Here is a 26,770-nt window from a genome sequence, read left to right on the forward strand (position 1 = left end):
CCGTCTGACAGGAGTCAATGAAGCTCAGTAAGCCCAAGTAAAAACTCAGAGGGAAGAAAAAAGTCTAAAAGGCCTGCTTCTTATTCTTGCCGTCCTTAGATTGCTGCTCCATAGAAAGGTAGTCCCTAGTTCTGCCTGCCAAGTACTCCCCTTGTTTCTGGCTCATTAGCTGCATGACCATGGATAGAAATTAGGTCAGTTCATTGACAACACTGCTGCGTATATGTCAGGTTCAACAGGGTGCTGTCACAAAGACCTTCTATACAATGTGTGTGAAGGAGTCACAGAGAAGAGGTACTCCCCTTATGTGAAGCATTCAGTTGCAACGGACTTAAAAGGGGCTAGTCCCCTTCTACAGCAGGGTCACCTGTATTAAAACCCTCTTTCTGAATGGGCCTCACATTCCCTTTCTTCCCTTGCAGGGCACTTAGGGGATAAATACATTATAGCTACAAAGTGGACAGATGCTTCTTAATCTATCTTAATATAAAAGCAGAGAATCAACTCAGTATTGAAGCTGCTGCATCCAATCTTTACACAGTTCCTCCACATTTATGCTCAGAGGTGGGTTGGGGAACCAATAACTTAAGCAGTCTTCTCCTCCCAACAGGGAAGCCACAACACAGCCTTAATATTTCACCTTATTCAGATTAAGACAGTGGTAGTTGCAACATTAAACAGGAAAGTTTAATGTTTGTTAAGGAAAGTTAAGTCCCCCTATGTTCTGTTCAGGGAACTGAAACAGAACAAACCAACAAGCAGGCATTGCCTGTCCCTATAAAGATTTCCTGGAACTGACTGAGCGAACGAAAGCTCAAATATTTAATTTCTTCAGGGCACTGATCAGGAAAAATGCTTCATTCTATGCTGGATTTCGCTTCTGTAATGAGTGAAAAAGGAAAGACTACACGTGTAAGACTTCTAAGCAATAGAAACTGAAAATTGCATGTGTGATATCACTGGATACCAAGAGGCAATGTAAACCCAAGCCGTTATTCTCTAAACTAACCCTGGTCTCAGGAATAGCTGTTAACAGTCTGGCCCCCTGTTTATACTCATGACACCTGTTTGTGTCTGCCAAGGTGGTGGTGGTGGAAATGGTTCTGTTTAAAAAGGAAACCAAAAGGAATAATGTACAAACATCTGAACAGGTGAGGGGTGGAAAGATTGCTTTCCTCATCTCTTACTCAGCAGATGAGTTAGTTATCCATTGTGTTTCTTACCAGGATAAGTCTGCAGAGGCTGGCAATGCCATTCTCCAATACCACGACCATAGCAATAGCACTGGTATCTGACACCATGGACATACTTCTCCCATGAATCTCCGATTTGGTAAAAGGTACGGGTTTCTGAATCCTGGCACTGATCTAAAGGCACAAAAAAGACCGTTAACCACTGCATGTTACTAAAACTATAGTGAGAAATCTATGCCGAACGTGGAAGAGGAAGCCACAAGAGACTTTTACACAAAGAAATGTAACACTGACATTTTTTTGCAAACATAGTTACAAAAAGAGGAAGTGGCAACAGAAATTGAATCTCAAATCAAAGCTCTTGATGTATCACTGCACATGTTAAGGTAGGTACTAGGGGGCTAATTAAGCAGTAATGCATTTCCTAAGATACTGTTAAGTACAGGCTGCCCACCTGGCAAGCTTCCCACTGAAGTCAAGAAAGGATTTATTTTGAACTGTCTATTGTGGAGCCCATCTCTGCTCCAGTCAACTAAGTCTATCTCTCATCCAAAGCTAAACCATGCTGCTCTCGAGGAAATCAATGGCAGAATTCCTACTGGCTTCAGCAGAATTCATTTATACTTTATAAGTCCAAAGTGACCCATTAATTTTCAGCAGAGTCTTTCCAGATTTACCATTGTATAAACCAAAGGAGGTCAGATCAAATCCTGAAATCATCTAGGCTAGTGTAAATACAACACAGCACCTGCACCTCAGTACACCTTCTAGTCTGACCTATGCCTGTGTTTCTGGCTCAATGGAAATTTTTAGTGAGATCTAGAATTATGCTTACTTGGATAAACAGGAGCCTCGTTTAGAGGGAGCCAAAGTTAAACCAATCGCACCTTTCTAGACAGCTGAAATCATCCCCTCTCCCCTTCTTTCAAAGAAGTGATTTTCAGGAACTTTACAATCCAAGTTCCTCCAGTGAACCTGTACAGACGTTACTGTAAATAAAGCAGAACTTAGCCACTAGTACTTTCTAATAGATTTCCTTGGCAATACTTTGAAGTTCTCTGGGTTTAGTAATTGCAAACCAAACAGCCAGGTCTTATCTTCCAATCAAGGTTCGCTAGGGAAGGGGGGAGGCGGAACAGATGAAATCTCATTCATGCAGAGAACCATGATGGTTTTAGCTAACCTCCAGAGTGCTATTAACACATGTTCTCATCCTGAGCTTTCTCTCTTTGCCAAAGCAAAGGGCCGCCAAAAAAATCAATTTAGTCCAAGGTAAGTTAATATACGCTGGCACTCATTCCTCAGTTCAATGAGGAGATCTAAATGTTTTAGGATAGAGAAAGGAAAGAAAACTGATCTTACCATCAGTACCTAGCTGCATATTATTAGCGTTCAGTCCAAGCGCCCTGCCTGCTGGGCTGACAGCTCAGGTACCACAGTTCAGCCAAATTGCTCCAGCCTGGTGTTAATATGCCCTGTTACCACAACCTGCTATATTTTAAGAGGTATGTTGCCACAATCCATTACTACTGCATCATCATTGACTTCTTCTGTGGCATGTCTGATAACCCAAGGTTATGTCTTTAAAACTAGGAATCCCCTTTCACTTACCCCCCAGCAAAACCGGTGTTACTTCTACTTTTGCAGTTGTGCAATTCAGGGCAGAAAGCAGGCAAAGACTGGGTCCATATTCACATTCCAGTTTCACCATACCATAACCAGTTCCTACACAGCCACAGTCTGTGTTTAGCAAGTGAGAACAGCTGGTGACTTACCAACAGGATCGCATTTCCATCTCCCCCGGCCCTGGCCAAAGCATGTGCAGTTCAGCATGTGCCCCTCATCGTGACGCTTGTGGAAGGTCTGGTTCACATCATAGGTGATACCGTCCACAATGCACTGGTCTGTTTGAGAAAGAGCAGAGACACTTCTGTCAGCAATAGCTCTAAGCGATAAGACAAAATCCTTTTGCTTGGCACATTGTTCCTTCCTCTTGATCAGCTTACAGAGACTGACCACACCAAGCTCCATTCATGCCAAAGGGAGCCCTCCTGCTACCTGTGATTATCACAGATTAGTGCTGCATACATACCGCTGCTCCTGAGTTCATTTATCAGCACTGTGTAAATAAGCAACACTTGCAGAAAAGAGGTCTGCGGGATGCAATCTGAAGTACTATGTGTTACTCAAACTATAGAACTGCCTGGTTCTTCCTTGTGAGGTATTCCTCATGTGAAGAAAAATCTAAAATAGCACACTAACTCTCACTACTTCCTCTTAGGAAGATCTAGACTGGAATACTCAGTGAGTACTGTCTGAAATCATTAGAACTATACCAGGAGAAAATGGCTAATCCAAATTCATAAAGATACCATGAAGAGGTATAAACATCCTCACAATGTTATTCTGCCGAGTATCTCTGCTACATTTTGTAGTAATCTGAAGACCGGAGCAAATCTATTACACATCCAAGTCACTACTGGTACCTACTAATTTACTATTCCCTCAAAACACAGTAACCAGATCCCATGCTTAAGTACAATGGTATCTGTCTGTTAAGTTCGATGACAATGTGTCAATCTGATCTGCCCAGAATTCCCAACGCCAGTCTAATCATAGTGAGGAGCAGAAAGACAAACAAGAAAACCACCCCAGAGGCATGTTGTTTTGTTAACTGGGACTCGAGAGACCCAAGTTCAGTTCCAGAGTCAATCACAGACCATCTGTCCTTGGGGAAGTGACTCAGTTAATCCCAGGCCTTCATTCCCCATCATACTTTCCCACACCACGGGCATGGCGTCAGGATAAACCAAGCAGCGCTCAGACCCTCTTACGGGTACTAAGGGCCTTCTCTGGCTGCTGTGTTTAAACAGCTCTACTTAGATAACCTATGTCTTTTGAAAAAGCAAAGTACCTCTACTCTCCCTCACCAAGAAAGACCACTTCAACTCTAGAATGAAACTGCAGAGAACTAGCTGTGTACATAGAAAAAAGGAGTGTCACAGACCAGAACTTTTAGCAATGCATTTCTCACTATTCTGAAGTAAATGCATTTTAAAAAAACAAAGCGCTAAACAAAAAACCCCACCTCCCAAAGCCCTTGACTGAGCCTTTCCCTATAAATTATATCCCATTTCAGCAATGGTGTTAAGAGACCTTTCTTGGCTGCTTGACAGCAACCCCCTGCCTTTTCCAGACATGAAGCCAATGCTGTGAGCTAGCTGTAGGATGATCGAATGTCTGTGCTTTTAAGTCTTCTTTTTTTGGTATTGCTTAAGCACTTCTCCACTTGGACCACTCATATAAATAAATAAATAAGACTAATCTCAGTGCTGTCCTGCCAACTTTTCATATAGATTAGCAATCAAAGGACTAATCCAGTACAGAGGAATTGAAAATTTCACTGCAGAACAATAAAACAAGACAGCTCTACATTTAAACTTCAGACTAGTCTGGAGTTTCTTCCGTTCTTGAGAGGGGTAGGTGCCTCTGCTGGGCTTACTGTAAAGTCACAGTAGACAGAAGGAGGTAGGGATACCTCCTGTTTAAGCTCATCAAGTTTTGCCCCTGCTTGCTAGCCTGCAAAGGCTGAAATAGACTTTTTTCAGCATGTAGACAAGACACGAATTTCACATAGTCTGATTCTCTTTCTACTCCAAAGAAAAGTGTGATAATATACAGCTTTTGAGCCTGGGCTTGAACTCATCATAATGGAAAAGAACACCAATTTCTCACACCCTGCAAACACTTAGACTGAAGTGGTGATATCAACATGAAAATCAGTACCTCTGAGCTGGGAATAGGCAATGCAAGTCCATTCTCCGCGGCCATTTCCTACACAAGTACATCTCATCATATGGCCCATGTCATGCTGTTTATCCCACTGGTCCCCAACACGGTACATGACACCATCGTTGGTTGTACAGATTTCTTCATGGGCTGGTTGAGAAGAAAGCAAAAGGATACTTTATGTAGCTGGAATTAATAAGATCTTGAAAGCTTAGATGCCCCTTTATACTGCATAGTGCTTTCTGTGTCTGCAGCTTTAGGCACCCACTCAATTTCGAATAGCATTTTTGCTGGGTGATGACATTCTCTAAGTGCAGATCCCTTGTAGGGGATCATCCATTTTAATTTTCATTTGAAAGCTACTAGAAATAGCTTCTGTACAATGTCCAAGGGGTGCTGTGTGAAAGAATCAGTTCTTGTTACATACATGCCTTTATATGAACACAGCCATTTGAAGCCCCACGTGTTCCTCAAGCTGTTTAAGGGCTCAGATACTACATTGCCATTAGTTACGAAAGGCCTTCTATTTAAGAATTGGTAGTCACATTCCCTTCCACACATCCCCTCCCGACATCATGGAGATGTGCATGGGTTGTAGGAATGGACCACAGTACTGATTTTGACATTACTGCCATTTTCAGGGTAACACCCTGATATTACTAGTACAGACTTAATCCTAACCACAGATCTGGCAAGAGGAAGCGATGAGCCATGAGGGAGCAGCTTTGGCAGATGCAAGATAAAAACCTCACTTGTTATAAAGCACTACAGTCCAATGCTCTCCAAGGGTTCTACACCAGTTCGCACCAGCTGAGAAGCGTGTCTACCACTGACTTGTAGCAAAGGACTAACGAAAATTGCCTCCTCCTCGCATTGCCTAAGTCTCTGCTAGAGGTGATCAGTGGGGAAAAAAGGACAAAACAGTACTTCAGAAATGCCATAAAGGGTCTTGGGCTGGGATGCAGCTCATTGGAAGTCATCAATAACTGACAACAGCAGACAGCTCTTTACTTTCCAGCTCAAAGAACCACTTATAGGTATTCCATAATCCCTTTATGGTTTACAGCCTTACCAGCCATAGGGCAGAAACCAAATTTCTGGTCAGCGTCATAGTTCTCAGTGGTTCCACACCACTTCATGTTGTCTCTCCGTCCCTCAGAAGTACAGTCGGTGTAGTTGCGGTTGTTGTACAGGAAGGGGAAGTGGCACAGAGCACCGTTGGAATTGCCACCACGTGTCTGGACCAAAACTGTACAAAAGTGAAAAGAAAACAGACGCAAATCAAACCTGTGCTCTCCCTTAGTATACAGGGAAGAACTTGAAAAAAAACTACTAGCGCTACTTTTTCCCCATGTGTACCCTATATATTATCCATGGGCCTCTTTTCTTGGCTTTAATTATTTCACAAGGCCAATTCAGTTCAAACACTGCTTTGGAAGGAGTTGTGGAGCCAACAATGGGAATTCCTGAGGGAAAGGGAAAACCAAAGCTTACTGTGTTTGGGAAGTGGCTTTGCAGATCCACTGTGTCAAGGCCCAGAGAATCAAATAAACTCACAGTTCTCAGCATACCTGTATTACCTCACTGAGGCTATTATCTAATTGTGCCCTTTGGCTTAAAGTAAAGCCTTAGTCCTCAGGAAAGGGTTACGATTCAGTTATGTACAACAGGACAAGTCAAAACCTCCCTGCAGGTTGGAAGCTTCATGTTTTGCAAGCAGCAGTGGAAAGAGGGCTGTAATCTACCTGAACTACTCACCTCTTGAGCAACTCTGCTTTACAAATAATGGAGAACAAGGAGGCAATTGTTGAGGTTTTTCTATATTGATATTTCTCATTCCCCACAGTTTACCACAGGAAGCCTCACTAAAACAAGAATGTGTGTGTGGATAGGGACAGTGGTTTTTTTGTTTTGTTTTGGGTTGCTTGGTTGTTTTTTTTTTTAAAAAAAAAAAAAAAAGAACATTGTATGTGCGGCAGAGAAAGGCTCAACTTTTATCAGAAAAAATGACTGAAGCAGAACAGACTAAAAAAAACTACGAAGATTAAGAAGTATTTTCATGTGGGAATGTAAAAAATTCCCTCCAAGGTCAGGTCCCAGAGAAGCTGCCTGGATACTGTTCCATGGATGTCTGATGGGCTTTTCAGGAAGTGCAACCACACAGGTAGATCTGTGCTGTGGAGAGAACACTGACCATCCACAGACAAGAAGGAATGCTGCTGCATTAGTCATGCACCAGCTCTTGATCAGTGATCACAAATCACATTAAGATTACTGCTATATATGGCAACCTGGCTAGATAGTCAGGACGGAGGGAGTGAGAGGACTGCACAAACTGTACTCCATGGATATCCTCCTCTTCACAGCCTAATATGGGCATTACTCTAGCAACTCAGCCAAGCAAAGGCAAAGTCTAAGTATTCTTTGGGCGAAAGCTCTATGCTGATGAGGTACTCCTGTTCTAAGGTCAGCTCAGAGGAGAAAGAACAGGACTCAAACCTGTATACTTACCTGTGTACAGACACCTGTATCAGCCTGAGCACCCTCCAAAGATGCCAAGATCACAAAAGTGCCCTCACTCCAGGCAGCCCTCCATTCACAGGACTGCCTTGCTGTTGCGGTGTGCCTAGAGTCCCTCCAGACTACCAGAATTGTTCAGGCAGCCTGTCCCTATGTTCTCTACTCCTTCCTCCATCTATGCATGAGGGTCACGTGTGTGTGAAGATCCTCTGAGAAGAACTTACCGTTCTGCTCGGTACAGAAAGAGTATCTCCTGTCCTGCTCAAAGTTGGAAGTGGTACTGCACCAGAGGTGTCCATCTGTGCGACCTTCAGTGGTGCAGGAATAGAAAGTCCTCCCATCATAGGTGAAAGGCAGAACACAAGCTTCTCCATCAGAATTGCCACCATATGTTTGGGTCACAGCTTTAAAATAAGCAAATCATAGCATTAGACTCTGGCTTAAAGCAATTCACAAATCTTAGGGCTCTGAAACAGCAATAGAGCCTCTGGGCCAAGTTGCTGGCTGATGTGAAACCACACTGACTGCCATGGACCTGGGCCAATACACACCAACAGATGACTTAGCCCCACAGCTGTGTCACTGTTTTACATTCTTTTCCAAACATACATTATTGCAGCTCAGTTTGAATAAAGTTATTAATGCTGCTCCCCAAGGGCTGTTTTCCCTCAGCAGGTTATATATAACTCACTGGGAAATGTTTCTGCCCTACAGAACCAGACCTCAAATAACCAAAACAACTGTTTCTTCACCCCTTGTACCTTTCTCCAATATGTCTTCTTCAGAAGACATTTCTGATACATACATACAAAAGGATTTTACTTTGAAATTAAACGGCAGGGCACTGCCAAAGATTTCACTGGACTGAACAGGCACTAAACACAAACTCATACCTATTTCCTGGCAGCTGACTCCATTGCCCAGGCAGGTACAAAGCATTTGCTGGCTGCCCTGTGTCTTGAGCCACTGCATACCCACAGAGTACACCACTCCGTTATCAGTTATGCACTGGCCATATGGCTGAGGCTGAGGTTGTTGGGGCTGGGGCTGGTACAACGCAGTCTGCACATTTGTGAAACTAGGAGAGCCAGATCCTGCAGCAGAACATGGGAGAAAAGTGAGATGTTACATGCAAAGCCAAAGAATAGAATGCTTCAATTAAATGCTGAGATAATAAAACTGTGGGCACTCCATCAGGCCAAAGGCATAACTCTCTTAGCTTCTCTAGACATATATTAACTATTCCACCTAGCAAACTTCAAAATTAAAAGAACAACTCCCAGTTCTGCTAATGATAGCCTCTGGTTTCTACCACTATAGAGTGGCTTTAGAAAGGATTAAGAGCTTCAACTTCTTTTCATAGAAATTTTTTAAAAACAATTAAATAAAATTAATTTTAAGGAAATCTGGAATAGAAAAATCAAGATCAGTGACAAGACAATAAAAAACCTACCAAGGAAGTAGGGACATGAGGTAAAAAGGATTAATTTTGCATTTTTCAATGAAAAAGGAAAATAAAACACAAATGTATTAATTTACTCTGGAATTTTTAAACTTTGAATCAAAAGGGTTTAGTCCATTCTTATTTGGAATAATACTGAAAGACTAAGAGCCTTGTTGTGTACATTATGGAAATTTTTGCTAATGATTCCCACAGGAATCTCCACAAATTCAGCTCTGCTGACATAGGGGAAATATTAATGGAAACAAAATACTGGCAACCTTGAGGCTTTGTGCATTTTGAAGTTTAGACCTTCTGAGAGTTTGAAGTTAGCCTGCTGGTAATGAACCGTTAAAGGTCATTTACCAAGAAAAAAATTAGTGTAGGGACTGCAGGAAACCAGAGAAATTTTACACTACATTCACCAAAAGCAAACCTAGATCCTTGAAACAGCAAAAGAGAATTTAGAAGCTAAAGACTTTAACAAACCTTCGGCAAAAAAATATATACCACCTATAAACAAGGTAATATTTCACACCAAAATTACAAAGTATCTAATGTACATGTATTAAATAGCATTGTATACATTCCTTGACATTCCTGGGTTTTAAATCCTAACCATTAGTAGGTGTATTTATCTTGTCAAAGAAACCAGATGGTCTCAGTGGAGTTTAAATTAAGGACATTTCAACAAAGTTACCCTGAGGCGAATACATAAAGTTCAAATATTAAAGGGCCATGCTTCCAAGACAAAGCTAGTAGATAGTTCCTATGGATGCACAGCTCTAGATGTGATTTACGACACTGATTGTGCAGGCAATCACATCTGTATGTGCAAGCCTCATTTCTGCATGGAAACAAGACATAAATTTATCTTATCTACACATGCACAAACAAGGATCATCTCCTGAACTCTGACCCTCTTTGTTGGCAATCTCTCCCTGACAAGACTCCTAAATGCCTGAATTAGGCTGGCACAATACAGCATCAAGCCCTAACCATTCAAAATGTGCCATTCCTTATCCCTTCCCCTACCTTACACACTATGATGCCCCACTTACCAGTGCTAGTCGTATGCAAGGATGTGTGTCTTTCACATTTCCATTCACCTCTGCCATTACCAGTACAGATGCACTGAAGCAAGTTTCCACGGTTATCCTTCTTGCTCCAGGTGTCTCCAATTCTGTAGGAAGTCTTGGTGTCATGGTCATTACACCTATCTGTATAAGGAACATGACTGTTAGCTATTTCTGCATTGGGTGACTTCTCCATGCAATTTATAGTACTGAACCACCAACACTATCAAAAGGAGCTGATGGTTCAAAGCCTTTATTGAAATCCCATTTCATTTTCTGCAGCCCACTATTACAAGTCCTATATGCACTAAAGCCTGCATTACACTGCATAGGCTGAGATCACCTGAAAATCCTGACACTTTAGCCTAAGGGAAAATTCCCATTAATTTCCAGAACTGCGATTTCACTTTGTAGCCATTGTCAAAATTAGCATCATAACATTCCCAGTGTTAACATAGTAAGCTGTGTTCAAAATTAATGTGAAAAATCATATTCTGGATTGAAAACATTCTTGCTAGTTACCTTTAAAGTTATTTTAATAGCATACACCTTTAAAGCCTAAACTTGTTTTAATGTCCTCTTTTGGGTGGTTTTTTTTTTGTGTTTTTTTTTTAAAGCAGAAGTCTTTGTAGCTGGGTCATTTCATACTATACACAGAGCACAGTTCAAGTTCAGGGCTGTACTTCAGCCTGAAGAAACTAAAACCTGTTTGAGGGCAATATGTTAAATTCCATTCTTCAAAAAGAAGTCTGCATGAAGCTCCAGTAAAGTTAACAGAGGTTGCTCATGTCATACCAGGAATATTAGACTTTCTAAACCTCCCTGTTGTCTTTAACAACCCACAGCCCCTGATGAATTGAGTAAATGGGTTCAAAGGACAGCATAACAAACTACTTTTGTCTGGATGCCAGGTCCACATGGATTAACTAGTTCTTCTTCCATTACAACATATTACCATTTCATTCAAGGGCAACTTGATACAGTGGCTCAAATATAATAATGGATCAATGAACAGGGATTTATGAAGAACTGTGGAAGGACATATGCATCATGCCAGATTACCACTGAAAGAGCACATGGGATAGAATACGAATGTGGAAAACACATTACTAATTCACAGCAGTTAAAATGACCAAAAACTGAGTATTTGCCAAAAGAGTGGTAAATTGATGAAGTATTCAAAATGTAATTTGGAACATGTGGAGAAAACACTGTCTTATGGACGCTCAGATTCTCAAGTTAGATAATGAAAAGCTGAAATGTGCCCCAACAGATCAGCTGTGATTCTGGAAAACACTGGCCATAAAAGATACATAACAGCAGCACATACTGAAGCATAATGCCACTTTGTGGGCTATAGCTATTGTTTTACACACATAAATTTGAATTTCTGTGATTACATTTGAAAAACCAAAGGAAAAATGAACAGGTCAGTTTATTGCAATTTCCCCTATGATACAGCAACACAGACCTGAGTTATGGGAGGAAAGATACTACCAAATAATTTTAATTAGTAATAATAACTCCTCCAAAATTCACAAACAACACATTCTGTTTTATTCATTCCTATTTGACAGTTAATGATTTTTCCCCACATGGTTTTAAAAGACTTAATATTGTCAAGGCTGGTTTGATTTTTACAGGTTATTTCTTAACCAAGTCTCTCCAGCTCTTCAGTTTTAACTGCAACCCTCCTTAGTGTTTTTATTCTTCACAGGTCTGCTGTTTATATCAGCAGAAAGCCATTATCTGTGTGCCCAAGGCAACCGAATATGGGGCAATTTAAAGGCTACAGAAAAGTTTCTCAAACCTTGCATAACAAAGGTGTAAGGTACAAAGTTAGATTTTCTTGAGGCAACTGGTATAAACCATGACAGCTCCACAACGGAGCTTGCTCCTAACAAAATTGTAACAGAAGGTAGATAAACAAGTGAGATTTTTGATTTTAAAAGTCCTGTTTGCTTTGCAAATGCAAACAAAATGGAATATTTATGGTAATGTCCTTCAATGAGGTAAAAACTAAAAAAGACTCCTGCCCTGGTGAAACATTTTACACTGAAGACAAAATGGTGTGAAAAACCAACAAGCAAGATGGGACAGCAGACAAAACAAATCCTGGTTTAGCTAACATATATATTAAACACTAATAAAGAGAAAAAATAAGAAATAAGAAGACATTTTAATCTGGCAGATCCTGCTGTTGGAGCAGGGAAACATTTCTCTTTAAAAGCACCTAATTCTCCCTCAGGAGGCTACTTTTAAAAACAGAAATGGAGATATTAGGGCAAATTCTCTGCCATTTTGCAGACCAAGCAATTCCCCCAACTTCCTGGGGGATGCGCGAGTGATTCAGCTGGTCTGTGGATTTCTTAAACCTTTCTCTCTCAAGCAGGTTAAAACCCAAAATAATCCAGCCATTCTGTCACCAGCACATATCTCCAGCTCTCCCATGTGTCCCCAGATTGCAAACAGCAACGGGGATGTGCAAGCGCTCCCCTCTCACCTCAGAGGGGTCTGTTTCCCGCCCTTTATCAGGCGATGGCCATCCCTCTAAAACTGCTGTTGGTTGCAACAGGCAGAAAAAGGAATACCTTTTCTTTTTGACAGAAGACAGATTTGAAAAATAAATAAGATAAATAAAACAGAGCAGCTGGCATGTGCCAGGCCAGTGCTTACTTCTGGAGGTGCAGGTGATGCGGCCGCTGCCCTCGCCCAGGCAGGTGCAGTCCACCATCATCCAGCCCTGGTACGGCTTCTCCCAGGTCTCACCAACCACATAGGACGTCCCAGCCGTGTTGTCATAGCATCGCTCAGCTGTGAGAGGGAAAGGTATGAGAGTCCACCCAGGGCTATTCCACATGGAGACGCCTCAGGGAAGACAAGAAGGAAGACACCACACACTGTGACTGAGCTGGGGGAGAAGGGAGCTGCCACCTACCCACGGGCTTGCAGGTCCACTCGCCCTTCCCGTTGCCCAGGCACACGCACTCCAGCATGTAGCCGCCAGTCTCGTGGGGCCGGCGCCAGGTATCACCAATCTTGTAGGACTGGCCACCCTCATGGCAGCGATCTGCAGTGGGAGACAGGGGAGATGAAGTGAGAGGCCACACCAGGGAAAGCATTGTGGGGACAAGGTAAAAGCCACCCAGCCAAGGGTGAAGGGGGCCAGGTGGGGTGGAGGTGGGGGATGGTGAGGAGAAGGAGTGGGGCAGGCCATGGCCTCCTTCCTCCAGCCTGCAAATTGGTGCCCCCCATTTTCCATTGGTACCCACCATTTTCTGTCAGCATCTGACCAGCATTTCCTGCACCCCCCAGGCCCCATCCTCTCTCCATAGCTAACCCCCTCCAGGTTTCACACCAAAGGTAAGACCTGGCTAGTGAAAGGCAAACACCAGGGCCTGAGGAGGTGCTGTTTCTCCCTCAGACCCTGCTCACAGCCTGAGGGTTTGCCTTCATCTTGTTCTGTGGTGGCACTGCTTGGGCCTCTCTGGCCTTCCCTATACAGGACATGGCAGCCAGGCCAGCATGTGGAGAATAAGGAAGTGCTTGGTGTGACTCCCCGGCATGGCATCAGTCCTCTTGGGTTTGGAAACCCTGCCCTTGAAAGGCAGATTCCCAGCCTGCTGGTGCCCCGCAGCCTTGAGGCAGTCCAGACCTGCCACTTGGCCCACTCTCAAGGAGGGAAACATGGTGAAGGGCAGTTTGCAAACATAGGGTCTTCTTCCAAGGAAGAGAGGAGAAGCATTCATCCAGACATTTATCAGGAGCCACTAAAATGTTTTGTTGGCTCATTTGTGAAAGCAAGGAATCTAAGAGTTATGGAGATTGATTCAAAGCCAGTTGCAGTCAATGAGACTCTCCAGTGAGCTCTAAACCAGGCTGATGAGGAAATGAGACTGCTCTTATGTTTGCAATTTCCTTACTGACTCTTTCTTTTCTTACAATACTTATCGTCCCTGCCCAATAAAATGCCATTAAATTCAGAAGAGCTTCAACTCATTAGATTCAATGCATTTTTTTCCATGCTATAATGACGGCTGGCTTCCGAGTCCTCTGCAGCAATGCTACTGGCATCAGCATGTGCGTCTTAAACAAGAACCTGGATACTTTTAAGAGCAAGCCTTTTCTCAAAAAGTGCCCCAGGGACTTTGAAATCTCAGTCTAAAAGTCCTTACACATGGTGATCTTCATCTGTGCTCACAGAAAGTCTAATTATGAACTAAACGGAAATTGTGAACAATTCAGTGACTCAATAAGGAAAGGATTTCCAGACTGAGACACACATGAAAGGGAGAGCTGGGGAGAAAGGACCAGGGGAAAAGAGTGAGGAACAAGAGGAAATTGTGGGGCAGGCTGGTGAAAAAGCAGTTGCAGAAACACATTCAGCCGGTGTCTGGGTATCAAACTCCAGCACCCTCAGGGAGTACTGTCAGCACTGAAGGCTAGAGGGACTGGCTCTCAGGTGGTAAATACTCACAGTAGTCCCATTACTGCTGATGGTGTTATTCTGACTCAACAGCTGCAGAGCAGACCCTCACTCTTCCTTCCAGTCAAAAAATTACTTTCATAAATGCCCCAGTGAAGATGTAACACACTCTTGTATATAGTAAATGCACTAACCTGTATGGATGGACACTAACAGTAATTTCTGACCTATGTTTTTACACATACCACTTCACCTCTTAAATAAAAGAGGAATTTGGTTGTGCAGACGTATGTACATGGGCAAGGACTTTCAATTCCAAGATTTTAACAGGCTTTGGATTACACCCCCCCCCCCCCCAACTCTAGCTAATGGGCATTGGGAATATTGCGTGAGTTTCTCTGGAAAACATGACACTAAGGAACAATAGCTGTAGTAACAGGCTCTTAGTTACGTACTGGCAATGGTGCAACTGATTCTCCCACGTCCAGCTCCAATGCAAGTACAGTCCCAGATCATGGAGTCCTTGGGGCGCTCATATGTCTCCCCTACTCGGTAAGTGGATCCAGTGTATTTGTCAAAGCAAGTCTCTTCAGCTATGAGGGGAGAAAAATCAACTTCATGTAACCATGCCAGTAACATGTACAGTTAAAAGAAACATACGTTCCTTGCCTTCTCACATGGATCCTCTTTCTTCCTGGGATGGAAGAGCAGAGAGGAAGTTGGGTAAAATTTGCCCCCCTCAAGGTCCCCATGATGCTGAATAACCTCAGCTTGCCTCCTGCAGTGAGCCAGAGGTTGAGCATGGCACATGGACATGCGTGCCCTGAAAGGGACAATCCAGTTGTTAGAGGTGCAGCAGTACAGAAGACAGGAGGGAGCAAACAACCCCTGGAAGCTGTGTGCTTTGCCATGCTAATCCTCCTCATTCTGACCTGGCAAAAAATTGAGAATATTAATCCCAAACTCTACAGCAGTCCCACCAAAATTGACAGCCCTACTTGTGAATTGTTAACACTCACACGTGAGTAAGTGCTTACAGAACGGTTATGTCAGTGCTACCACCAGACTTGAGACCTGCAACAGAACAACCACCTTCTCTACCGGACAAATAAAGTTACCTCTGCCATAAAAGCAACTTGGTATTGGACTTTGAAAGTGTAAAACCTGGGAATCCCTGCAGGGGAAGGAAAACTGGATTAAACCCCCTTCTATGGGGGAATAAGGGAACTGAGTACTCCTTAAAGTACTCTAGCCTCGACGCAGGCAGCACACAAGCCTTCCAACAGAGATTGCTGGGTCGCTCCCATCTGTCTTACATGAACATTGTCTGCCAGGAACCAGTTTTTCTCTCTTACATCTCCAGAGCAACATAAAAGAGTTATCGCAAACCAGTGGCTTCAGGCCAATAAATAGAGATAGATCACATCTGATTATCTGAACTACATCGTAACCCAGAGAGATACACCTTTCAGGAGACCTTGGCTTTAAAGCTCTTTCTGTTACCTAAACTTTTCCTGCAGAAGACTAAACAATCTCATTTTACACTCAATTACAGAAAGCTCACAGGACGGCTGGGGGTCTGTGGAAAGTTGTAAGTTGAAACATTTTTAAACAAGCAGACCATACTGCCCAGCTATGAAAAGTTGGGGTGAAGCAATCAAACAGAGCCAGAGCTGCAAAGTGACTCCAGATTTGAACTTCCCTGATGCGAGTCCAGGAGTCAGTTCAGTTCATCATAAAGAAGAGGTTGGCTCCAAAATTAATGTTTAGATCCAATCCTCCAGAGAGATGAGTGATGTTTGGCTCAGGGTTCTGGTGGCAGGCCCATTGCTAATGAAAAGCATTTCTTAAAATCCCAAGCCAGATCTTCAATGTAATTGAATGTAGATCCGTTACTGACCTTAAGTACCAAACTTCAGCCGAAAACCCAGACTGCCAGTTATAACTCAGCACAAGGCTTAGCTTACTCAGCATCAAAAGCCATTCTGCGTTCTTGATGCAGACAAAAAAAGACCACCAACTTACGTTCAGGCTTGCTCTCGCAGTTAAACCCTCTGCTTCCACCATAGCAGGTACAGATCAGCGTGTTTCCCAGGTAAGTGCGCTCCCACTGCTGGTTTATTTGATAGTATTTTCCATTGTCAAAACAGGTCTCTGGTGTGGGGGGGAGAGGAGACGGAGGGAGGAAGCAGAGAGGGAAAAGAAAGAAAAGTTTGGCGTTACCGAGGGCAGAGGCAGGGAGGGAAGGGGCACGGCACAGGCGAACCGCGCCGGCAGCGGGCAGCGACTGCCTCGCACGCGTGGGGGTCACGCCGAGCCCGAGGGAGAGGAAGAAGTCCACCCGGGAGTCACTCGGCGTGGGTCACGTTCCGGCTCCCGGGATGCCCTGCCCTGCCTCCTGGACCCCTTCCCGCCGCGGTACTCACGCTTGCCCTGGGCGGGGGTGCCCTGAGGTACTACGGTGGTCTGCGCCTGCCTCCGGCTCTTGCCGCCGCCTCCCCGGCGCTGTCCGCCGCCACCCCCCGCCGCTGCAGCGCCCAGGCAGAGGGCGAGCAGCGCCAGCCGCCACACGGCGCGGCCCGGCATCCTGGCACGGCACGGCACGGCACGGCACGGCACGGCACGGCACGGCACGGCACGGCACGGCACGGCGAGCGGCGCCGCTCGCAGGGCAGACCGACGGACGGGATAGTGGCGCCGCCCGGGCGATATATAGGGCGGGCGGTGCGCGGAGGGGGCGGCCGCCGCCGCCCCGGAGCCCATTGGACTCGGCGCCGACGGGGGCTGGGCGGGGGCCGCCGCCGCCCCACCGAGCACAGACCGCCCGTCCCGGCCCGTCCCGTCCGCCACAAAGAGCCGGGCCGGGCCGGGCCGGGGCGGGGAGCCCAGACGGCGTGCCCAGACGGCGTGAGAGGCCCGTCCCTGCAAGAAGAGCGGGCTGGAAGGTTGTCGTGCCATTTTGTGGAACATTTGGCTTAACAAAATGGCTTTTTTGGGTAGAGAGAAACTTTCCTTTTTTTTTTTTCTTTTGAGCAACGCTGCCTGTAAGCTGATAACTGCTCCATTCAGGAGGAATTATGTTCTGCGCAGGGATGAGGGTGCACAGGGATGAAGGTTGGAAATAGGAAACCCTAAGTGATATTTTACCTACTGCCAGTGATTCAAGGTTAAAATCTTTCACACCTCACTTGGAAAAAAACGGTGTGGTTACATTCCGTTCAAAATAAACTTACTAGCCTCTTTCTCTGACTTTATTTCTTGCTGTCCAAAATCAATTCTGAGAACAAAAGAAAAGTGAAAAAAGAAATACTAGGCTTTGAACCCTTTTAAGTATGTGAGAGTTTCAGCTTGATGATCTTACTTAACCCTGCTGTACACGAATTTTGTCATCCTCTTTCCCCTGTCTTCTTCCCAGAAGAAGTCTCTCTTTTCCTTAATTTGAAGGAATACTGTAAAGCTGAGAGCACGCACTGTAATTGTGGCTCTCAAGTAGGAAGCAGCTAGTGAGCAGAGCACAGCATGTCCTGTTCTGGTACAGTGCCTGGAGTAGCACTCAAGTTTAGATCATATAGCAAGGTCGTGTTGCTAACCATTTTCGTGCCTCTCACACATACTCTGTCTTGGCAAAGGGATTATTAATCTAAAAGTCTGTGCTGTGTTTCCTGATCTATTAAAGTGACTCTTCAGACAAACATGAATGTGAAGTAGTCTACGGTGTTTCCCAACATCTTAAGCTGAACATCCGCACGCCTCCATAAGAGTTCTTCAGCAAGTTGAGCACTGAGCTCTTATTGCAAACCAATTATCTTTACTGAAATGCAAGCAGTAATACCTCACTTCAAATGAAGACTCTTTCAGTAGGCAGAGTATAGATCCGGCACATGCTTTGTCCCAGGAAAGCACGTACTTGCGATGTCAGGTATCTGTTTTCAAAGAACTTTCTATTTGTCCGTTAGAGGAATGCCCACAGATACATTAACACAAACTTCCCTGCTGAAAACTTACTGGAAATTGAAACCTGACCTGGCAATTGAGGTGAGCTGTGGTGAGCTAATTCCCATCTTTCTTAATTTTTATTTTTAGATCTACTGCGCTGCATTTTTTTGGAGTTACCGGACACACATTATCCCTCAAAATAATCACAAAACTAAGGTGGCTGTATTGAGGGGGAGCTTTAGCTTTTGGGGTGGGACACATCGTCATAAACTAGCAAATATCCAGTTTCTCAAAATGGGAACCTGCTTTCAGAAAGTATTCCTGGTTTTCTGAAACCTAAGATATGAAGCGTCATCCCCAAATTCCAGCTTACAACATATCTGGAATTCTCTGGTAAAAGCAAGGTGAAAAGCACATTGTCAGCAAACGCTGCTGTATGACTGTTTATAACTGGGTTGTACTTTACCTGGCCTGCTCCAAAGGAAGCGCTACTGAGTGGAAATCAGTGGAAGAGTTTTCCTTCTAGGAACCACATATGTGCAATGGGGAGGCAATTTTAGGTCATTTTTCCAGTTACTGTGTATAGGTCTTAGTAATTTTCAATTTCTTTTGCACAGTATGCATTGTAGTGCTGCTTCTGCCCAGTGCTTGCTTCTGCATACCCTTCTAGTGAGAGTGTGAACAGGTCCTGCTACTGCTACAAGCTCCTAATTAAGCTCAATTTACATGAAAAAGGAAAGGATAATGAGGAGTCTTCAAGTACAGGAGGATTATGATAAATAAAACTTGCCAGGGGAAACCTGCTTAAAATGTAAGAGCTAAGTACAGGTAATGCATAAGGAACAGGCTAAGGTGGAATAAGCAAACAAGAGGAAGCAACCAGCAGTCCTCACTCTGGAGCAAGAGCCCATGGGTGCTAGATGATGTGCAAACATAGCCGAAGTGCGCTCCAGGGAGTTTATAACCTCTGTAGGTCTAGGCACATAGTTCTTACCAGTTCTCCGCAGGCACTAGAGGAGGAGAGTCCCTGCTCCCAAGAAAGAAGGATTTTAGATGCGTTTCCAGGACACTGCTTTTAGTGACCCCTATTTACAGCATGCTGCTTTTAGCTATTATTTTTAAATGGCATTTAAAAGGTTCATGTACTGGATATATTCGCTGTGAAGGCAAAATGATGGACATTGACCTCATTTATGTCTACTTTAAGTCCACTTCATGGAATTTTGCATTGCACTTAGGTCTTCAAGGACAGTATAACTATTTACTCAAAACTGAAAATTAAATTCAGTCTGAAAATTGAATGACAAATACAGTGTTAGCAAGTGTGTGACTGTGTCTAATGCTTCTCACAGCATTAGACAAATACAGGGACAAATGTAAGATTCTTGCTTAAGAAAACATTACTGGAAGCACACAAAACAAAATTATAATTTTAAACAATGCTCAGATTAGTTCCTTGCATAGACATCATTTATTAGCAGCCAGAAATAATCTTACAGGATGCATTTCAACAAAATTTAGAACAGTCTAGTTTCACTTCTAAAGGAATCTCTGACAGTAGTTATGCCACAAACACGTAGTAATTATTATATTACATGCTGTTAGACTTTCTGAGATGTCTCCTACTTATTTTGGGAAATGGATGTAATGCCTTTGTGTGTCCTGCTGTCAGTTCATCCCTTGAGCTAGCAGGAAATGAAAGGAAGATTCACCTGAAGTCTTTCCTAGGATGAGACCAGTTTGAATTCATACCCACCCTTTCATGGTTTTTGCATCCGAATAAGAATTAAGAATGTCCTAAACCTCTGCTTTAGCCATGGGTATTCTGATTCATGTTCCTGGTCTTTTCAAATTTATTTTTTTCTACTGAAATCCTAACTTTTGAACTCTTGGTTAAAGAAGACACATGCCCTTATAAGGTTCTCCTGACTTTTGTTGCTCTGTTGTATTGCTCTGCAGATAAAATTCTCCACTGGTTTGACTTGATTTCCTTTACTACACACACTCGTGGGGTGCTACGCATATGACTGGAAGCATGGTCTGTCACTGTAACCGTTCTCCTGCAAATTCCAATAGCAAAGAGGGAAGATGAATCAGTACAGAAAGGACCGAGCCAGGTCACTTGTTACTCTTTTAGCAACCTTAGAAGAAAGGCCACACAGGCTTAATCATCTCCTTCTAAAATTATCACTCATAGGAACAAGAACCATAAAGACAAAAGGTCAGGATTCCTCTCCTTGACATAGGGAGACCATTAAGCACTTCCTGCAGTTCACAAATATTTTGCAAGAACTCCTGTTGTGAGCTGAAAATTTCTGAATCATCACAATTTCAAGTCTGTGGTTTTGTTAGGTCACAGCAAAATTCATTTCAAGGCTGCTGAGGCTCTACTGCACAGTACTTCATTCACTCCTGAGTGTCTTGTCCAGGAATCTGGAACATCGCTCTTTAAATGAAATCCATTCCTTCTGCCGGTTAACTGCAACTTCAGCGGTATGTAACTTTATGCCGGCTCTCAGTGTAGGAATGAATTACATCGTGTATAAATGGTCCCTAACAGGGCATTAATTAGATCTTTGGCACTCTCAGTGGAAATTCCCTTCTCTTCTCCCTCCTCCCCAGTCTTTCCTAATGAAATGCTCAATGTTGTCAACACAGAAAAACGCATTTCCTTTCTCTATCTGTCTCTAGCTGTGGACTATGTTATTTAGTTTGGTCTACCCAAACTGTTGTAGCTCTGTTCATGTTGCCTGAATCCTTTGGAAATCCCAGCCCGACACCCTGCTGGGGATGTTCTGCAGCACTTCTGGGATCTTGTCAGGGTAGCTCTGGAAATCTGAACTGGCATTTCAGGATGTCTCATGAACACTGTTGAATGGGGCTGAAAGACCTGGCTTGGGACACCAGGCATGCTGTTTCCAGCTCTTGAAAGAGATGATATTTTAGGCAGAGTTGGAACTATTTTGGCCTAATGAGGGATGTTCCATCTCCCTAGTTGATGCCTGCCGTGCTCAAAGGAAATGCCCTTCCAACTGGCTGCTTGTGCCACTTATTTTCCTCCTTTCAGAGGTTAAGCAGCCCCCAAGGACCACGACAGGGAATGGGTGAGCCATCTCCTCCTCCAGCTCATGGTCCAGTACCCCTTGCATGGAAGGAAATGGAATCCTGCAGCTTCTCCCCAAAGCAAAGAGAGCTCCAAAAGGCCCTGAAGCAGGGCTACCGGGACAAAATGCGCTAGAGATGATTGCTGCAAGGAGCCTGGGAAGCATGGGGGTTTGCATTGCCGAGCATAGGGGTGACAGATCACCCATCAAGAGCCAGAACCCCCCTCCACAATTAACAGGAGAGAATTAGCAATGCCTGCAATCGTGTGCAAACCTGTACACATTAAGCATGGACAAAGGAAGGAAAAAAGTTATGACAGCTGGAAAAGTGCAGTTTCTTATGACTGTTATTTTCTTCCTAATTTTTGTGTTTTGGCCAAAATCCCACCCAGTAGTGGTGATGGAGGAAGGCTCTTAATTCTAGTGGCTGTTTTTATTTTAGTCATTATGGGTTTGTAACAATAACCTGACTTCTGAGTAATAGAGGGTTTTTTCTTTTAATGGAAGGACAACAGTTAGTTATGTCCATGTTGTTAGCATAACTTGCATCTCTCTCAAAGCCCAGAAACAGAATTAAAACCCTCCCTTTTTCCACAGCAGTCTTAAAAGTACTAAAGCAAGTTAAATAACGGTGATATCACCACCAGCAACATGAGGTGAACTTGGCCTCAAACCCTGGTGTTTGAGTGCAATTGCTTTTATTCTCTCCCAGTGAATATGGCAAATCACACCAAGTCTTGTTTAGTTTTAGGCAGGCCTGGTCAAAATCCAGAAATAAATGCTAGTGCTGGGTTGAGCTTGGCTTGCTGCGAGGAAGTTGAGTACACTGAGCAAGGAAACAGCTATTTATTATGATGATTATGGGGGAGTGCGTAACAGTTTAAATTTGAGAGTCACAAAGGGCTGAACGGAGCCAGGAGCATCCAGAAGGAAAATATTTTGGCTCCAAGCTACAGTTTGTCCCGTTTCCTTCTTACCCTTTCCACCCAGCCTTACATGGAGCCAAGGAGTGTGGATGGCTCTTTGCTGCCAATTTTGAATGGTTTGATTTTTTTTCCTCTTCTCTACTGTTGGTAACCTGATTTTTTGGCTGCACTCTCAGAGATGAGAGAAGCTCTCACTTTCACTTGTTTTTCAGCCTTGCCCAGAAGTTCTCATTGGCCGCCTTTTATACTTTCCAGCTTCTGTGGAAGAACTTGGGTCTTCTCCCTGTCTTCCTTCTCACTTTCTTCTCCCTACTCTTCCACCCTCTCCATTCTGGTAGTCAAGGTCTGCTGGCCAGCAAGATGTTCCTTGGTTTCTGATGTACTTATTTTAACTTGGTTTTTTCTGTGGCCCAGCAATAGTGTAACTTCTCCTGTGGGACTTTCGCAACTATTTCTCTTCTTGTGGGTGGAAATACAGCCCAGAGAGAGGCTGAGAATAAGGTGTAAGGGCTGTTTCTGACTTATTCAAACCCTTTGTGGAAGACAAGCTTCTAAGAAGAAATTTTAGTAAAGCATTCTGGAGTTCCATTCTGGGTCAGTCAGCCAACTCATAATTAGTCTGAAGTCAGGGCCTCTTACAAGTGTGATTCGTACCTGGGGAGCATTGCTAGTGGGGAGTTTTGGTCCTATATAGGCATAAGTATTGATAATATTTTTTTCTTCCCAAGTCAGTTCCATTGGAAACCTCTAACAGTAGAGTCAGGCTGAGAAATGAATCTATGTCAGGCCTACATCTCATTGCTTAACTGTTTCTGGTGTGGCTTTACATTAAAATCTAGATGTGCTTTGATTAATTTTTGTTTGAAAGCTGGACCCCCTGGCAAAGGACTTTCTATACAGACTCAGAAAATTGCTCTGTCATTACTCCTTTGAGTTAATTCCTTACTTTCAAATATTCATTATAGTAGACTAGACCTTGTTTTTCCTGGCACTCAAAATCGATAATAATCTGCATATGCTTTTTTTATTTAAGTCCTTGTTCTGTTTTGGGGGTTGCTTTAGAGCTCAGGCTGGCCTGGAGTTTGTATTTTCAGTGTGTACTGAGCTACCTATCCATGAAATCACACAGATTTGGAGCTGATGCTTTCCAACAGCCGTCTCTTACTTCTTTAACTTTCTGACAGTATTTGTGAAGTTTGCAGTGTTCCTCATTCTTGAGATGCTGAATTATTGTGGAAACAATAAGTATACACTGTTTTCATTGGTCATTTTACAGAATTCTTTCTGCCATCTATATTGATACAGTCACGCCAAAGGTGTTTCTATGGGAAAAGAGAAGTTTTATCACTGATAGTATTTAGCTGTTGATGTATGTATGATGCACTGCAAGAGGTTTTCTGCTAGGACGTCACACGTGACAAGAAGTCAGTTTGCCCAGAACAAGGAGCTGTGCCCATGTTCCAGAAATCCACTTCACTACTTCTGAGTGCTTACACACCAATTTAAACCTTCAGAGTTTTTGCAGGGAAGGTGGTGATTCATACTCTTTTCTTCTCTTGCAGAGGTCTCCTCTCAAGACCGGGGTGTGGGGAAGGGATGGCCTCATAATTTAACCTATGCTTTCTTGCCTATACCTTTCTGGTAAAGGCATAGGAGCAGTTGCCAGGCAGGAACATAGGCATGTAATGTATGGAAAACTAAATCCCTTACCTGATTACAGTGAGGTGATTGCAGTTCAGCCTGTTGAACTGAACAGTGAAATTATTGTTTTTTGTAAAAGGAGCAGGATTTGGGCCTGTTAGCAGGTTGATCTAAGGACCTTCTGAACAGGGTAGCTGTCAGCATTTGCCTTTCATAGGTATGGAAACAGGGGAAAAAGGGGGTTTCAAAGGAAAGAAAACCCTAAATAGTTTGATGTAAACTAGAGAAAAAAGCCTTCTCATTATGTTGTCCAGGATAGCTTCTGTCAACACCAAAAAAGCTGAGCATAATTCTTAAGTGAAGTAAGAAGTTTTGCAAAGATACATCATATCTTGTGGTCATATGCCAAAAACAAATATCCCAAAGCTCTTGATGATGCAACTGGTGTTTGTACTCATTGAATATGTCCCAAGCCAGCCATATTTATTGGAGGCACATTTTTGCTTAGCTGGGTCATGCAGAAATTAAAGGAAACATTACTTAAATACCTATCATCAAATCAGGGTATTAATGTGGCTAGATTAGCATAAACCCACTTGCTGTCCATTCCAGAGCTGAAAGATTTATAGGGGCAGGTAGAAGCTTCAGAGCCTGCAGATATACATTGCTTCTGCATTTGATTATGCTCTCCAGATTTATATAAAATGTAGAAAGAGATCATAGCTTACTTTCTAGGAACAGCATTCGTATTTTCCATAGAGCACATTAGTATAAAATGCAGATCACATGCACATTAAATGAAGGGAAAGTTTTTGACAGTATGTCTCTTCAATTAGTTTATAAACAGAAATGGCATGTGTAATATTGAATATAAGTGCTACACATGGCATTTATCTCCTGACTGACACTTCCTTCTCAGTGTTTTCTGGTTCTGTTTCAGTGGTGTGCAGGCCATGGAAATGGAAGGCTGTAAAGGGCCTGTAGAAGTCTCCTGTCTTTAGGGAATATTTTGCTGAAACATAGCTTCTAAAAATTACTCTTTTCTTCTCTGGCAAAAAAACCAGCCTGAGACATTTCTTATATGGAAAGCCTTGAAGGAGAAAACAAAAAGGGGAAGAGAGAAACATACCTTTGACAGGAATCTTTAATAGAAGATGGAGCATCTGTCCATGGGAAAGAAACACTTCAGACAACAAAATTCTAAGGATCATAGGCAAATCAGTAGTATTTTACCAATGTTGTTGTAAGATGACTATGTGGTAGAGCTTTGGGCTCTGGAGTAGTGGTGTTTAAGTACCTCTGAAATGTCTGGGGCTCAGGTCGACATACGAACATCTACCTCCCATGTGTTTGAGACCTAAGATTGTTCAGCAGGCCAGGTCCAAGAGACTTGTGAGCCTAAGTCTCAGTGAAAGACGGTACAATTTAGGTTTCTTAGTACCTGAGTCTATATAGACATGTCATTTAGGCCCCTGGCTCCTGTAGGCACATACATGTCGGTGTCTACCATAGTGTCTGGTAGAAACATTGCCAAGGGGAAGGTAGGTCAGACCTGGAAGTGGAAGAGACAGCCCAGTGCGCTGAATTTGTTGCTGTTGTTGGCTCACAGCTTAGAGATCTGCGAGAGACTTTCTGTAGCTGAAAGGCTCAGATCCTGACCCTGCAAAGATTAATTAAAGTGACTAGCTTTACCTGTTGTAGTAATCCCACTATTTGATTTACCTTGGCTGTCATGTGAATAAAGCTAGGCATGTGCTTTGTCTCTCTGGAGCCCGCTCCTCTCACCTCTGTGAGCAGCATTTAAATACATTGGTATCCTCAGCCTTGCCACTGGGAAAGTGTGTATGAATAAGCTGCATGACAAGGTCATAAATTACATGGAGAGTAGAACAAATCTTGGCAGCAGATCATAGCTGCTGGAGAGATGAGAGCTATGGCAGACACATGAGCAGAAAAGGAAAGGAAGACTAATATTTAAGAGGAAGACAGAAATTTTACTACTAGACTCTGTTCCATTGAAATGAGACCATTTCTGACCTTGGTTCCTTTGGGAGCAGGCTTGGTCTCCTAATTTCTGTTTAATGTTTTTCTTTTTGTCTATCCTCTCGGGGAAGGTTTGATGCTTTAAGACCATTAGAAATTCTGCCTTCTTTATAGAAAAGCCAAAATCAAACCCATAAAGTGCAATTGATTTTTAAGCAGGCTGGAGCAATCCCAGAAAAGCATATATACTGTGCATGTCTATCTCTAAATCCATGGACTGCAGCTATATCCTTAAATTTGTGTGTCAGCCTTCATGGGATATGGGCCTAAATAATCTTTCCACATCTAGTGTCCGTCACAAAGTCTAAACACCATTAATGTGTAAAATTATTTTTTTCTTTGAGGTTTCATAACCTTATAACTTTCTTATAAATGTGTTTGAAAACTAGTGTGACTTTAAGACATGCTTGGAAAACCTTCAAACAATTACAAATATGCACACAAAAAAATCTGTGCTCAGATGAGGTAATCCACAGGAGGGTTTCCAGTTGGCCTTTTGAAAACCAACTATTTTATATATAAAAGTCAACACTAATTAAAAATCAACACAAAGCAGGAAGTAAAAAACCATAATGCTGTATCGGTTATGAACTGAATATACCGATTAAGTCCTACCCCATTACTAAGAGTTTACTCCTGTCCTTGAAGGCAGTGAAGTTTTTTAAAAGAAAGAAA

At 43.2% G+C, this 26,770-nt stretch overlaps 1 protein-coding gene across 9 annotated transcripts in view; it reads right to left on the reverse strand.

Annotated features, from left to right (window-relative positions):
- FN1 (fibronectin 1) overlaps positions 1–17,134 on the reverse strand; it is a 55,450-nt gene extending 38,316 nt beyond the window's left edge. For 3 of the 9 annotated variants that reach the window (XM_075094076.1, XM_075094077.1, XM_075094071.1), the window contains exons 1-12: positions 16,872–17,133; positions 16,471–16,599; positions 14,901–15,038; positions 12,958–13,089; positions 12,696–12,833; positions 10,005–10,163; positions 8,396–8,596; positions 7,727–7,906; positions 6,055–6,231; positions 4,980–5,132; positions 2,969–3,097; positions 1,224–1,367 (exon numbers count right to left, since the gene is read on the reverse strand). In XM_075094076.1, the coding sequence (XP_074950177.1) occupies positions 1,224–1,367; positions 2,969–3,097; positions 4,980–5,132; positions 6,055–6,231; positions 7,727–7,906; positions 8,396–8,596; positions 10,005–10,163; positions 12,696–12,833; positions 12,958–13,089; positions 14,901–15,038; positions 16,471–16,599; positions 16,872–17,031 (1,840 nt within the window). In that variant the 5' untranslated portion in view covers positions 17,032–17,133. Of the gene's footprint in view, positions 1–1,223; positions 1,368–2,968; positions 3,098–4,979; positions 5,133–6,054; positions 6,232–7,726; positions 7,907–8,395; positions 8,597–10,004; positions 10,164–12,695; positions 12,834–12,957; positions 13,090–14,900; positions 15,039–16,470; positions 16,600–16,871 lie in introns of all 9 variants that reach the window. The other 6 variants (XM_075094072.1, XM_075094073.1, XM_075094075.1 and 3 more) reach the window with 3 other exon arrangements.
- Positions 17,135–26,770: the final 9,636 nt, after the last annotated feature.

The sequence above is a fragment of the Phalacrocorax aristotelis genome, chromosome 5, assembly GCF_949628215.1.
Source record: "Phalacrocorax aristotelis chromosome 5, bGulAri2.1, whole genome shotgun sequence".
Classification (NCBI taxonomy): domain Eukaryota; kingdom Metazoa; phylum Chordata; class Aves; order Suliformes; family Phalacrocoracidae; genus Phalacrocorax; species Phalacrocorax aristotelis.